At 49.2% G+C, this 14,054-nt stretch overlaps 1 protein-coding gene across 1 annotated transcript; it reads right to left on the bottom strand.

The window, feature by feature from the left end:
- Positions 1 to 347: 347 nt before the first annotated feature.
- On the bottom strand, positions 348 to 12,423 carry LOC130111143 (trichohyalin-like). The gene is made up of 6 exons (XM_056278195.1): positions 12,337 to 12,423; positions 10,060 to 10,127; positions 9,744 to 9,879; positions 8,316 to 8,426; positions 1,802 to 1,907; positions 348 to 532 (listed from the first exon to the last, which is right to left on the bottom strand). The coding sequence occupies exons 1-6, from the start codon at positions 12,421 to 12,423 to the stop codon at positions 348 to 350; spliced, it is 693 nt and encodes a 230-aa protein (XP_056134170.1).
- Positions 12,424 to 14,054: the final 1,631 nt, after the last annotated feature.

Here is a 14,054-nt window from a genome sequence, read left to right as displayed (position 1 = left end):
GTAGAAGGACCCCTGTAGGAAGACCCCTGTAGGAGGACCCCTGTAGAAAGACCCCTGTAGAAGACCCCTGTAGGAGGACCCCTGTAGAAGGACCCCTGCAGCCACACACACAGAGGGACAGAGACGGGGTGGGGGGGGGGGTTCACAGTTGTAGTCTTGACAAAATTCCATGTTTGTGCCCCCCCCCCCCAATTCGGACATCTGCACCCTTCAGACTGTCTCACACCTGAAGCTTTGCCCTCTGCTGCTCTGCCTCTCTTTGACGTAACCCCGCCCCCTCTTCGAGTGATTCAACTTCCTGTTGGAGTGCCATCTGTCATCTCTTCCTGTTTCTGGTCTAGTTCTTCCTACTTGCTGTCCATCATTCCTTGTTTCCTCTGCAGTTCTTCCTGCTTCCTGTCCAGTTGTTCCTGCTTCCTGTCCAGTTGTTTCTGCTTCCTGTGGAGCTGCTGCTGACTCTGAGTTAGTTCGGTTTTCACTCCCTTCAACCTCTGCTGCTCCTCCAGTACTTGCTGCAACACTTGTTTAAGCTCTGGAGAAACACACACACACACACGCACACGCACACACACACACGCACCTTATGTAAACACACATATGTACATCTAAGGGCGTATGACAGCTGTAGTGCACTAGCGTTGTCCCGTCACAGGGTTCGGTTCGGTTTGTTGTCACACAGAAATAGTAACACACGGACCAAAGGTTGGAAAACAAACGCCACGCTCGAGCGCGCTGTTCCCTCATTGGTCAGAATGTTCATGCAGGACTTCCATCGCTTCGGCAAAACACGGGAACGACGCATGGAAACTGGAGCGAACTCACAAGTCCATCATCGCAGCTGCCGCGGTTGTGTGGCTGCTGCAGCAGCAGCGTCGTCAGTACGAGTATCAGTCACCGTGACCTGAACCCGCACTTGGTCTTGACAATAACGTGTTGATGCGTTGGGTAAGACGCGCGACTGACGTCAGCACACTCCAGTAGGAGGCACCCTTTAAATGATGCACACAGTTACACTCACCCAACAATTTCTTTTCCCCCCTTTCCCCCCTTTTTCTCCCCAATTGCATTTGGCCAGTTACCCCACTGTTCCGAGCCGTCCCGGTCTCTGCTCCACCCCCTCTGCCGACCCGGGGAGGGCTGCAGACTACCACATGCCTCCTCCCATACATGTGGAGTCACCAGCCGCTTCTTTTCACCTGACAGTGAGGAGTTTCACCAGGGGGACGTAGCGCGTGGGAGGATCACGCTATTCCCCCCAGTTCCCCCTCCCCCCCGAACAGGTGCCTCGACCGACCAGAGGAGGCGCTAGTGCAGCGACCAGGACACATACCCACATCCGGCTTCCCACCCGCAGACACGGCCAATTGCGTCTGGAGGGACGCCCGACCAAGCCGGAGGTAAGACGGGGATTCGAACGCCCCTCACCCAACAACGTCTGTTCCGAAGACACAGCGGGTAAGCTTGTTTTGGTCCGTTGGGTCGGATGACGTTCTCACTGCGAACTAACCGCCCCACGATTCGATAGGCAGCGGGCTGAACTCGCCCTTCCTTGGCGAGCTCAGCCCGCTTGTTTTGTCCCGCATCCAACTGTGACTGCTGGGTTCACGTACGCCCAAACGAGGCAGGTGTGGAAGCACCCTAAAGGAAAAGAACGTAGGCACACATGTACACACGAACGGACACACACATTACACACAGTATACTGATGTCTGAACTCTTGTGGCATCTTGTGTGCAACAGAACAACAGATGTCTGGCTACGGCTTGTTGGAGGTGTATTTGTTTTGGTGAGTGGGTCGGACCTGTTCCGTCTGAAGTTGGGTCGGACTGCAGCGCCCCCAGTCTGTGCTCCTCCCCTCTCAGACTGAATAATACACACCTCCTCTCACTAAGCAGCACGCACAGCTCCTACATACATACATGCACATAGTCACACCGAACACACACACACACACACATACACAACAACAAACACAGCACGGACACACAATCACAGAATACACACACACAAAGGAAACAGAACAAGTTGTGATGAACAACAGAAAACATGTTTATGTGCTGTCTTAATCCAGAACATTTAAAGTTCTAAACTGCTCTTTTTCACATAACTCCCCAAAGTTCTTAAGATCTCCCTTGAGAACTTAAGAACTTTCTCGGGTTTTGCCTGTTCTGGTTCTTCTTAGAGGAGAACAAGCAGAACTTTCTCGGGTTTTGCCTGTTCTGGTTCTTCTTAGAGGAGAACAAGCAGAACTTTCTCGGTTTTTGTCTGTTCTGGTTCTTCTTAGAAGAGAACAAGCAGAACTTTCTCGGGTTTTGCCTGTTCTGGTTCTTATTAGAGGAGAACAAGCAGAAGTTTGTCGGGTTTTGCCTGTTCTGGTTCTTCTCAGAGGAGAACAAGCAGAACTTTCTCGGGTTTTGCCTGTTCTGGTTCTTGTTAGAAGAGAACAAGCAGAACTTTCTCGAGTTTTGCCTGTTCTGGTTCTTCTTAGAGGAGAACAAGCAGAACTTTATCAGGTTTTGCGTGTTCTGGTACTTCTCAGAGGAGAACAAGCAGAACTTTCTCAGGTTTTGCCTGTTCTGGTTCTTCTCAGAGGAGAACAAGTAGAACTTTCTCAGGTTTTGCCTGTTCTGGTTCTTCTCAGAGGAGAACAAGCAGAATTCCCAAAGTTTTGTTTGTTCAGACTTGAGCGGAATCAGGTGACAGTTCATGATGATGTCCTGTGGGGGGCGCTGTGAAAAAATGCTATGGTTCAGGATTTTTGTTGTATACAGTGAAAGGTTCCCCTGAAGTAAAAATGACCTATATTAGAAACCTTCATATGGGATCCTGATGCATAAATGGGTGGAACTTTCCTTTATTCAGGCGACCCCTGTAGGTAAAAACACAGAAGAAGCAGAGCCGCAAGCAGCAGCTCCAGGGTTCAAGCCAACACAGACTGCTAGAAGCTGAAGCTTCAACAGCTTAAGGTAAAATAGCCACCAAGTGTGATGATGGATTTGGACAAACCGTCACTGATTTATGACCAAATTTGCGCCAGGCCCATGCACGTCTTTGCAACTGGTGCGCCCCCTATTGAGCGATTTGAAAATAGTTTTTAGACACGTAGTTCAACATTGGTATGAAACATATCCTGTGAGTTTTGTAATGATTGGACAAACAATTTCTGATTTATATTCTGATTTGTGTTATGCCACACCCATTTTTTGCATTTGTATCGCCCCCTATTGGTTTGTTTAAATGACACTTTCGGGATATGGTTCAGTTGTGTATGTGGACATATCCTGGATGTTTTGTGATGATTGGCCCAATCAAGCCACGGCCTTTTGAAGGTCATTGCTTAATACCTTGAGAACTGAATAAGATATCAAGAAGGTTTTCATAACATTTGATAAGCTTGGCCCAATAATGATCCACACGAAACGTGGTACCAACCGGACCTATGGTTTAGGAGATGTCAAAAATGTGCTTTTCAAAAAATTCTAAATGGCATAAAATGTAGTCAGGCAGACTTCAGTGGTTCTTCCGGTAGATTTGTAGAGGTGGCGTAGGTGGATATCTGTACCAGGTTTCCTGTTAATCAGACTTACAGCTTAGCAGTTATGACTTTTCAAAATTCAACTTTAATTATAGCGCCCCCATCAGGCCGATTGGGATCATATTTCTTAGGCATCAATGGGCATAATCTCAGGTATCTACCATCTCACAGGAATTTGCGCAATCATTTCTGAATAATAATAATAATAATAATAATAATAATATCACAGAAAGATGAATCAGTTCGTCTGGACACAGAGAGAAACGTTTCATCATCATCTAAGTGACCTGTTCAGTCTCACCTGACTGCAGGTACCCCCACCCTTATAAACCATACAGTGACTGCAGGTACCCCACCCTTATAAACAACATGGTGGCTGCAGGTACCCCCACCCTTATAAACCATACAGTGACTGCAGGTACCCCCACCCTTATAAACCATACAGTGACTGCAGGTATCCCCACCCTTATAAAAAATACAGTGGCTGCAGGTACCCCACCCTTATAAACAATACAGTGACTGCAGGTACTCCACCCTTATAAACAATACAGTGGCTGCAGGTACCCCACCCTTATAAACAATACAGTGACTGTAGGTGTCCCCACCCTTATAAAAAATACAGTGGCTGCAGGTACCCCACCCTTATAAACAATACAGTGACTGCAGGTGTCCCCACCCTTATAAACAATACAGTGACTGCAGGTGTCCCCACCCTTATAAACAATACAGTGACTGCAGGTACCCCACCCTTATAAACAATACAGTGACTGCAGGTACCCCACCCTTAAAAACAATACAGTGGCATAACGACCCAAACCAACGACCAGTTTCATAACTGCTAGCCCACACAGACCGGTGCTTCTGACAGTCATCCTGGCTGGTGTTCGTTCCCTTGGGCAGTGATTTTTTTTATTTATTTGTTTAGTTTGGATAGGTGTGTTCTTGTAATTTGTATGATGTGTTTTTGTCATTGTGTGCTACTGCTGTGGGCTGGGAGAAACGGCATTTTGTTTCATTTCATGTGCGCAAGTCCATGAAATGAAATGACAAATTAAGTGTCCCTGGTTCCCAATTCCTGGTATGCAAATATGGGTGTGACGACCAACTGGAGTTACAATGGTCATGTGTAGTATTCACACAAGGTTGGGGAATAGTTCCAATCACAGCATTGTAAGATGGTGACAGATGTACTCTTAGACCCCCCTCGGTTCAGGGATGGTCGTTCCCTCTTCACATAGATGGCCTCTTTGACTCCGTGTTCAAACCAGCGTTCCTCCCTATCAAGGATGTGCACCTCCTCATCCTTGAAAGAGTGGCCACTGGCCTGTAGATGGTGTAGACTGTGTAGATGGTGTAGGCTGTGTAGATGGTGTAGCCTGTGTAGATGGTGTAGACTGTGGAGTCCTGGTCTGACGTGTTAGATCTTCTGTGTTGTGCCATCCTCTTGGCCAGGGTCTGTTTAGTTTCCCCAGTGTACAAGTCACGGCAAGCCTCCTGGCACGTAACAGCTACACTGTGTTGCTCTGTTTGTGCCGGGGGACCTGATCCTTTGGGTGGACCAACTTCTGGTGCAGCGTGTTTTGGGGTTTGAAAGCAACTGAGGTGCAGTGTTTGGAAAATGCATGTCTTAACTGGTCCAACACTCCCGCCACATACAGAATCACCACTGGTTTATACTTAGACAGCTGTTGTGCTTCTCCTCTCTTCGATCGGCTGCTGCACTGTTTGGGCGTCTTCCTGGCTTTGATAAACGCCCAGTTAGGATAACCACACTTAGCCAGGGCCTGTTTAATATGGGATTTCTCCCCTTCCCCGGCCGCTGTGTCGGTGGGGACGTTGTCAGCTCGGTGGTCCAGTGTCCTGATGACTCCTAGTTTGTGCTCCAGTGGATGATGAGAGTCAAACCTTAAGTATTGATCAGCATGTGTTGGTTTACAGTAAACATCAACAATCACATGTCCCCCCATCACCAACTGCAGTTTCACAGTGTAAGAAGACTACCCTGTCATGGTCCACATCCTCCTGGTGAACTTGATGTGGTGTCCACAGGGTTAATGTGGTCGGTGAAATGTGCCACATCCTGAGATCTAATTTTAACCCAGGTGTCGTCCACAAATCTGAACCAATGGCTAGGTGGTGTCCCTGGACAGGACATCAGAGCCTCTTTTCCACTTCCTCCATATACAAGTTGGCCACTACAGGTGAGACTGGGGAACCCATAGCGCCCCCATGCCTCTGCCTGTAGTACTGCCCCCTGTATGTGAAGTACGTGGACTGAAGACACAGCTTCAGGAGCAGACACACTTGGTCAGTGTTAAGGGTGGGGTCATTTTGTAATTTCATACAGGCCACCTCCACTGCTTCATCAACAGGAACACACGTGAAGAGAGATGTGACATCATGAGACACCATTGTTTCATCCTCTCCATAATGACGTCCCTCACCTCATCCACACCATCACTAGTGTTCAGATGTGATGTTCATTACTGCCTACCAACGGGTTCAGAACAGATGCCAGAAACTTGGAGAGGTTATAGGTCACCGAGTTAATCATAATAACAATAGGCCATAATGGCACATCCTGTTTATGTATCTTAGGTAACCCATACAGACTAGGTCTAGCGCCCCCTGGGTACAATCTCTGGTACAACATTCTGTCAATAGCATTGTCCTATTCTAACAGCTTCAGACAATCCACCACCCTTTTCTTGTGACCACTACCTGGATCTGGTTTCAGGGGCTCATAAGTATTCATGTCACTAAGTAACGTCATAACTTCCTCATGATAGTCTGTCTGGTTTAATACAACAGTACATCTGCCTTTGTCCGCTGGAAGGATGATGATGTTATCGTCCTTACTGAGAGTCGTGACAGCTTCCTCTCATCTCTACTGATGTTGGCTGGTGGCGCCTGGGCATTGCCGAGGCAGGCTGAAACATCCGTCCGCATGTGCTCCTCTTCCGGGTCCGTGATGCTGTTTTGTCGGATCGCTGGTTCCATGGCTGTGGTCAGTTCCACTAGCGGGATTTGCCTCGGCGTGACAGCAAAATTCGGCCCCTTAGCAAGGATGCCTTTCTCCACCTGGGTGAGTTGTCTCTTGGACAGGTTCTTCACCCACTTGTCCACATCGCCGGCATGTGTCTGGCGTCCGTCTCTGTCTGCCGATGTCTCTGGCGTGCAGCAAGCAGTGTTGTAGTCAAGTCACTAAACCTCGAGTCCGAGTCAAGTCTAGAGTCCCCAGTGTTCGAGTCCGAGTCTGAGACCCCAAAGAAGAATCCGAGTCAAGTCTGAGTCAAGTACTCATTACCTGAGTGAGTCCGAGTCATCAAGGTTGAGTTTGAGTCAAGTTCCAACATGGGCTCCAGTGTACCACTCTGGCACCATAAAAAAGCTGACATACAAATAAAAAAGGTATACACAAACAAAAACGACACAGTTGTCACCATTTCAAAGGGAGTTTATTTTCTTTGTGACACAATAGCCAAACAAATGCGCTCGCAAGCACGCACACGCACACACACACAATATAGCTATCAATATCTTATGCCAGGTTATTAGGGCCTATTACAAAAAAACTAACAAAAAAAACCCCCAAAAAAGTCTATCAATTAACAAGTCCGAGTCCTCATCTCCAACTTCCGAAACCAAATGCAGTCAATGCTCGAGTCCAAGTCAAATCACGAGTCCTGAAAATCAGGACTCGAGTCGTACTCCAGTCCAAGTCCTGGACTCGAGTACTACAACACTGGCAGCAAGTAGGTCGAACTTCTTTTGCTGCCTGGTTTTTCACTTTCCGTGTTGTGTTAGACAAGCCTTATGCGTGAACTGAATCACAGGTTTGAGAGTGGTCTCATCCAGACGCCACGTGCGTCTCTGTCGGATCTGCTCCTCTTTGGCTTTCAAAGCATCGACGGCTCTGTATGTTCTGGAGGATCTGGTTCGTTCGGTGGGCCTTCGGTCAAGGGCCACCGAACGAACCAGAAGGGCCATTTCATTTGTTGTGTCCAGCTGAACTGAGTCAGTTTTCTGTTATTTTCTTACCTGAATTATAGAGCACGCGTAAAGACAACAACAACAACAACAACAATATTAATATTAATAAACCAGCACAAAAACAATATGGTTTAAGCCCTTTGGGCTTGAACTGTAATTGCCAACATACTGCATACTGCATACGACCTACTCTGCATCACATACCAAGGTACTGTGGTACTATGATATACTCTAGATCACATACTGTACCAAGGTACTGTGGTACTATGATATACTCTGCATCACATACTGTACCAAGGTACTGTAGTACTATGATATACTCTGCATCACATACTGTACCAAGGTACTGTAGTACTATGATATACTCTGCATCACATACTGTACCAAGGTACTGTAGTACTATAATATACTCTGCATCACATACTGTACCAAGGTACTGTAGTTCTATTATATACTCTGCATCACATACCAAGGTACTGTAGTACTATGATATACTCTGCATTACATACCAAGGTACTGTAGTACTATGATATACTCTGGATCACACACTGTACCAAGGTACTGTAGTTCTATTATATACTCTGCATCACATACCAAGGTACTGTAGTACTATGATATACTCTGCATTACATACCAAGGTACTGTAGTACTATGATATACTCTGGATCACACACTGTACCAAGGTACTGTAGTTCTATTATATACTCTGCATCACATACCAAGGTACTGTAGTACTATGATATACTCTGGATCACATACTGTACAAAGGTATTGCAGTACTTCTTACCTTGACTCTGTTCTGAATTTGCTGCGCCTCCTCTGTGACGTCCTCTAGTTTTTCCAATGCAGCTCGCTCCTCCACTCGCCTTTTGACCAGTCTCTGCTCCTGCTGCTCCACCTGCACAGGGAGGAAGAACTTAGTGAAACCAACACACCCGCAAAGACATCAGTACACACAAACGCACAAAACACAATACTGAAGTGTTACTAAAACTTGTTGGCAGGCAGACATGGCGTGTTGAGCTTTGACAGTGAGCTGAGATGGGTTGTGTATGAGACAAGTTGTGTGTGAGACAGGATGTGCGTGAGATGGGTTGTGTGTGAGATGGGTTGTGTGTGAGACAAGTTGTGTGTGAGACGGGTTGTGTGAGACAGGATGTGTGTGAGACAAGTTGTGTGTGAGACGGGTTGTGTGAGACAGGATGTGTGTGAGACAGAATGTGTGTGAGATGGGTTGTGTGTGAGACAAGCTGTGTGTGACACAAGTTGTGTGTGAGACGGGTTGTGTGAGACAGGATGTGTGTGAGACAGAATGTGTGTGAGACAGGTTGTGTGTGAGACGGGTTGTGTGTGAGACGGGATGTGTGTGAGACGGGTTGTGTGTGAGACAGGTTGTGTGTGAGACAGGATTGTGTGTGAGACAGAATGTGTGTGAGACAGGATGTGTGTGAGACAGGATTGTGTGTGAGATGTGTTGTGTGTGAGACGGGTTGTGTGTGAGACGGGTTGTGTGTGAGACAAGATTGTGTGTGAGATGGGTTGTGTGTGAGACAGGAAGTGTGTGAGACAGGTTGTGTGTGAGACAGGATGTGTGTGAGACAGGATTGTGTGAGGGAGTTTTCACATCAATAGTCCGTTTGCTTTTGTTCAAATCAGTGGATGAGTTGCTATTTTGTTGCAGTTTCCCAATGTATCAACAACGTATCAACAATGTAGCAAAAATGTAGCAACAACGTATCAACAATGTAGCAACAACGTATCAACAATGTAGCAACAATGTAGCAACAACGTATCAACAATGTAGCAACAATGTATCAACAACGTATCAACAATGTAGCAACAATGTAGCAACAACGTATCAACAATGTAGCAACAATGTATCGACAACGTATCAACAATGTAGCAACAATGTAGCAATAACGTATCAACAATGTAGCAACAACGTCTCAACAATGTAGCAATAACGTATCAACAATGTATCAACAATGTATCAACAATGTATCAACAATAGCCACGCGGGAGCTGTCCCTCTGCTCATTGGTCAGACATGTCATGGAGCTGGCAGGCGGAGAAAGGGGAGTTGGTGTTTCTTCCGGGATAGCCATCCAAAATGGACCATTGGCAGAACTGCCGTTTGTTCATCCTTGTGGTCATCATCTGGGCCACATGTGAGTAGAAGTATGGTGGACGTGGTGATGTGTGTGTGTGTGTGTACCTTGTGTGTAGAGTTGTGTAAGCAGCTCTGTGCCTCCAGCAGAAGTCTGTCAGCCTCTCTGAGCTCAGCTCTCCTCTTCAGTAGAGTCTGCTCCCCACACTGCAGCTCGCCCGACACCAACACACACCTCTGTCTGCTGTAGGCGCACACACGCACACACACACACACACACACACGTTTTTCTGTGCAAAAAATCTGATAATTTAAAGTTTGTAAAATTTCTCCAACTCCTGCCTCCATTGGAGTGTGTGTGTGTGTGTGTGTGTGTGTGTGTGTGTGTGTGTGTGTGTGTGTGTGTGTGTGTGTGTGTGTGTACCTGTGAGATGCTGGTCGTTGTAGTTGGTCGGTTTTCAAATATACCTTCACCCTCCTCTTCCTGTCTCTCTGCATTCACACACACACACACACACACACACACACAAACACAAGTGAACACACACACACACACACACACACACACACACACACACACACACACACACACACACAGAAGCAGTTCTTCAGTCGAAGTAAAAGGTGAATCTTGGGAAAAGAGAGAGAACGTTTTAACACCGGATGACAAAACTGAGTCTTTGACTCAAACCGGTGTGAGTGACACACACCATCACGTGCACACACACCGTCACGTGCACACACACCGTCACGTGCACACAAACACATGAGTGGATGTGTGTGTCGGGCGGCGGCGTCCGCCGGTTTGATGACGACACATTGGAAAGAGAAGAAACACAACTCGTCTTTTCTGATACAGCTCTTCTTTCGGCTTCTGCACTGGTCAGGAAGTCTCATCATACACACCCCCACCCCCACCCCCACCACCACGTCCACCACATCCACCAGCTGCTTCAGTCTCATCACACCACCAACACCACCATGTCCACCGGCTGCTTCAGTCTCATCACACCACCACCACCACCACGTCCACCACCACCACCACGTCCACGAGCTGCTTCAGTCTCATCACACCACCACCACCACCACGTCCACCACCACCACATCCACCAGCTGCTTCAGTCTCATCACACCACCATCACCACCACCAAATCCACCGGCTGCTTCAGTCTCAGCACACCACCACCACCACCACCACCAAATCCACCGGCTGCTTCAGTCTCATCACACCACCATCACCACCACCGGCTGCTTCAGTCTCATCACACCACCACCACCAAATCCACCGGCTGCTTCAGTCTCAGCACACCACCACCACCTCCACCTCCACCGGCTGCTTCTGTCTCAGCACACCACCACCACCTCCACCGGCTGCTTCTGTCTCATCACACCACCACCACCACCAAGTCCACCGGCTGCTTCAGTCTCATCACACCACCAACACCACCATGTCCACCGGCTGCTTCAGTCTAATCACACCACCAACACCACCACCACCGGCTGCTTCAGTCTCAGCACACCACCACCATCACCAAATCCACCGGCTGCTTCAGTCTCATCACACCACCAACACCACCATGTCCACCGGCTGCTTCAGTCTCATCACACCACCAACAACACCACCACCGGCTGCTTCAGTCTCAGCACACCACCACCATCACCAGATCCACCGGCTGCTTCAGTCTCATCACACCACCAACACCACCATGTCCACCTGCTGCTTCAGTCTCAGCACACCACCACCACCACCAAATCACCGGCTGCTTCAGTCTCAGCACACCACACCACCAAATCCACCGGCTGCTTCAGTCTCATCACACCACCAACACCACCATGTCCACCGGCTGCTTCAGTCTCATCACACCACCAACACCACCATGTCCACCGGCTGCTTCAGTCTCATCACACCACCAACTCCACCATGTCCACCGGCTGCTTCAGTCTCATCACATCACCACCACCACCACGTCCACCACCACCACCACCACGTCCACGAGCTGCTTCAGTCTCATCACACCACCACCACCACCACCACCACCACCACATCCACCAGCTGCTTCAGTCTCATCACACCACCATCACCACCACCGGCTGCTTCAGTCTCAGCACACCACCACCACCACCACCAAATCCACCGGCTGCTTCAGTCTCAGCACACCACCACCACCTCCACCGGCTGCTTCTGTCTCATCACACCACCACCACCTCCACCGGCTGCTTCTGTCTCATCACACCACCACCACCACCACCAAGTCCACCGGCTGCTTCAGTCTCATCACACCACCAACACCACCATGTCCACCGGCTGCTTCAGTCTCATCACACCACCAACACCACCACCACCGGCTGCTTCAGTCTCAGCACACCACCACCACCACCAAATCCACTGGCTGCTTCAGTCTCATCACACCACCAACACCACCATGTCCACCTGCTGCTTCAGTCTCAGCACACCACCACAACCACCAAATCACCGGCTGCTTCAGTCTCAGCACACCACCACCACCAAATCCACCGGCTGCTTCAGTAACAGCACATACACCACCACCACCATGTCCACCGGCTCCTTCAGTCTCATCACACCACCACCACCACGTCCACCGGCTGCTTCAGTCTCATCACACCACCACCCCCAAATCCACCAGCTGCTTCAGTATCAGCACACCACCACCACATCCACCGGCTGCTTCAGTCTCAGCACATACACCACCACCACCACGTCCACCAGCTGCTTCAGTCTCAGCACATACACCACCACCACCACGTCCACTGGCTGCTTCAGTCTCATCACACCACCACCACCAAGTCCACCGGCTGCTTCAGTATCAGCACATACACCACCACCACCACATCCACCAGCTGCTTCAGTCTCATCACACCACCACCACGTCCACCGGCTGCTTCATTCTCATCACACCACCACCACCACCACCAAATCCACCGGCTGCTTCAGTCTCAGCACACCACCACCACCACCACATCCACCGGCTGCTTCAGTCTCAGCACACCACCACCACCACATCCACCGGCTGCTTCAGTCTCATCACACCACCACCACCACGTCCACCAGCTGCTTCTGTCTCATCACAGCACCACCACCACCACGTTCACCAGCTGCTTCTGTCTCATCACACCACCACCACCAGCACCAGCACCACCACATCCACCGGCTGCTTCAGTCTCACCACACCACCACCATCACCACCACCAAATCCACCGGCTGCTTCAGTCTCATCAAACCACCACCACCACCACGTCCACCGGCTGCTTCTGTCTAAGCACGCAACCACCACCACCACCAACACCACCACGTCCACCGGCTGCTTCAGTCTCAGCACACACCACCACCACCACCACATCCACCGGCTTCTTCAGTCTCAGCACACCACCACAACCACCACCACATCCACCGGCTGCTTCAGTCTCATCAAACACACCACCACCACGTCCACCGGCTGCTTTAGTCTCATCACACCACCACCACCACGTCCACTGGCTGCTTCAGTCTCATCACACCACCACCACCACCACATCCACCGGCTGCTTCAGTGTCAGCACATACACCACCACCACATCCACCGGCTGCTTCAGTCTCATCAAACACACCACCACCACGTCCACCGGCTGCTTTATTCTCATCACATCACCACCACCACATCCACCGGCTGCTTCAGTTACATCACAGCACCACTACCTCATCCACCGGCTGCTTCAGTCTCATCACACCACCACCACATCCACCGGCTGCGTCGCACATACACCACCACCACCACCACGTCCACCGGCTGCTTCAGTCTCAGCACACACACCACTGTCACGGACTAGCCGGGTCTAGCGGTTAAGAGTTAAACACGCAATACTAGTCCTAACCTGGAGTGTGTAGAAAAGCTGGAAGCAACAGGAAGAAGGACTGATTTCCAAGATGAGAAAAATAGCCGGGAGATGGGCTAGCTTACTGAGGCAGCAGGCTAGCAGTTAGCAGGTCCCTCCAACAAGACCTCGGTCGTATGGGTCTCAGTTCTCGTCAGCGGTGGACTCCGTCTTGGTATCTTAGTTCAGTTTAGGTTGATGGTGTTGAGCTGGGAAGGTGTGGACTTGCAGAGTCCTGGACAGCGTTTTCATTTGTTTTCATTCATTTCGTTTGCACTTATAGAATGTATAGATGACATAACAATGGCAATAGAAAACAAACAATATGCAATAGGGGTATTTCTGGATCTAAAAAAAAAGCATTTGACACCGTACACCAGGAATTATTACTAAAAAAAAAACTACAATCATATGGAATTAGAGGAACAGCACTCTCCAGGTTAACAGGCTATCTAAAAGACAGATATCAATATGTTGAATTACAAAACTTCAAATCTCAACTACTGAAAGTCACATGTGGGGTCCCCCAGGGCTCAGTGTTGGGTCCAT

Source organism: Lampris incognitus, chromosome 1 (assembly GCF_029633865.1).
Source record: "Lampris incognitus isolate fLamInc1 chromosome 1, fLamInc1.hap2, whole genome shotgun sequence".
In the NCBI taxonomy this organism is placed as follows: domain Eukaryota; kingdom Metazoa; phylum Chordata; class Actinopteri; order Lampriformes; family Lampridae; genus Lampris; species Lampris incognitus.
The sequence above is the reverse complement of the archived record's forward strand: the minus strand, read 5'-3'. Positions and strand labels throughout refer to the sequence as shown.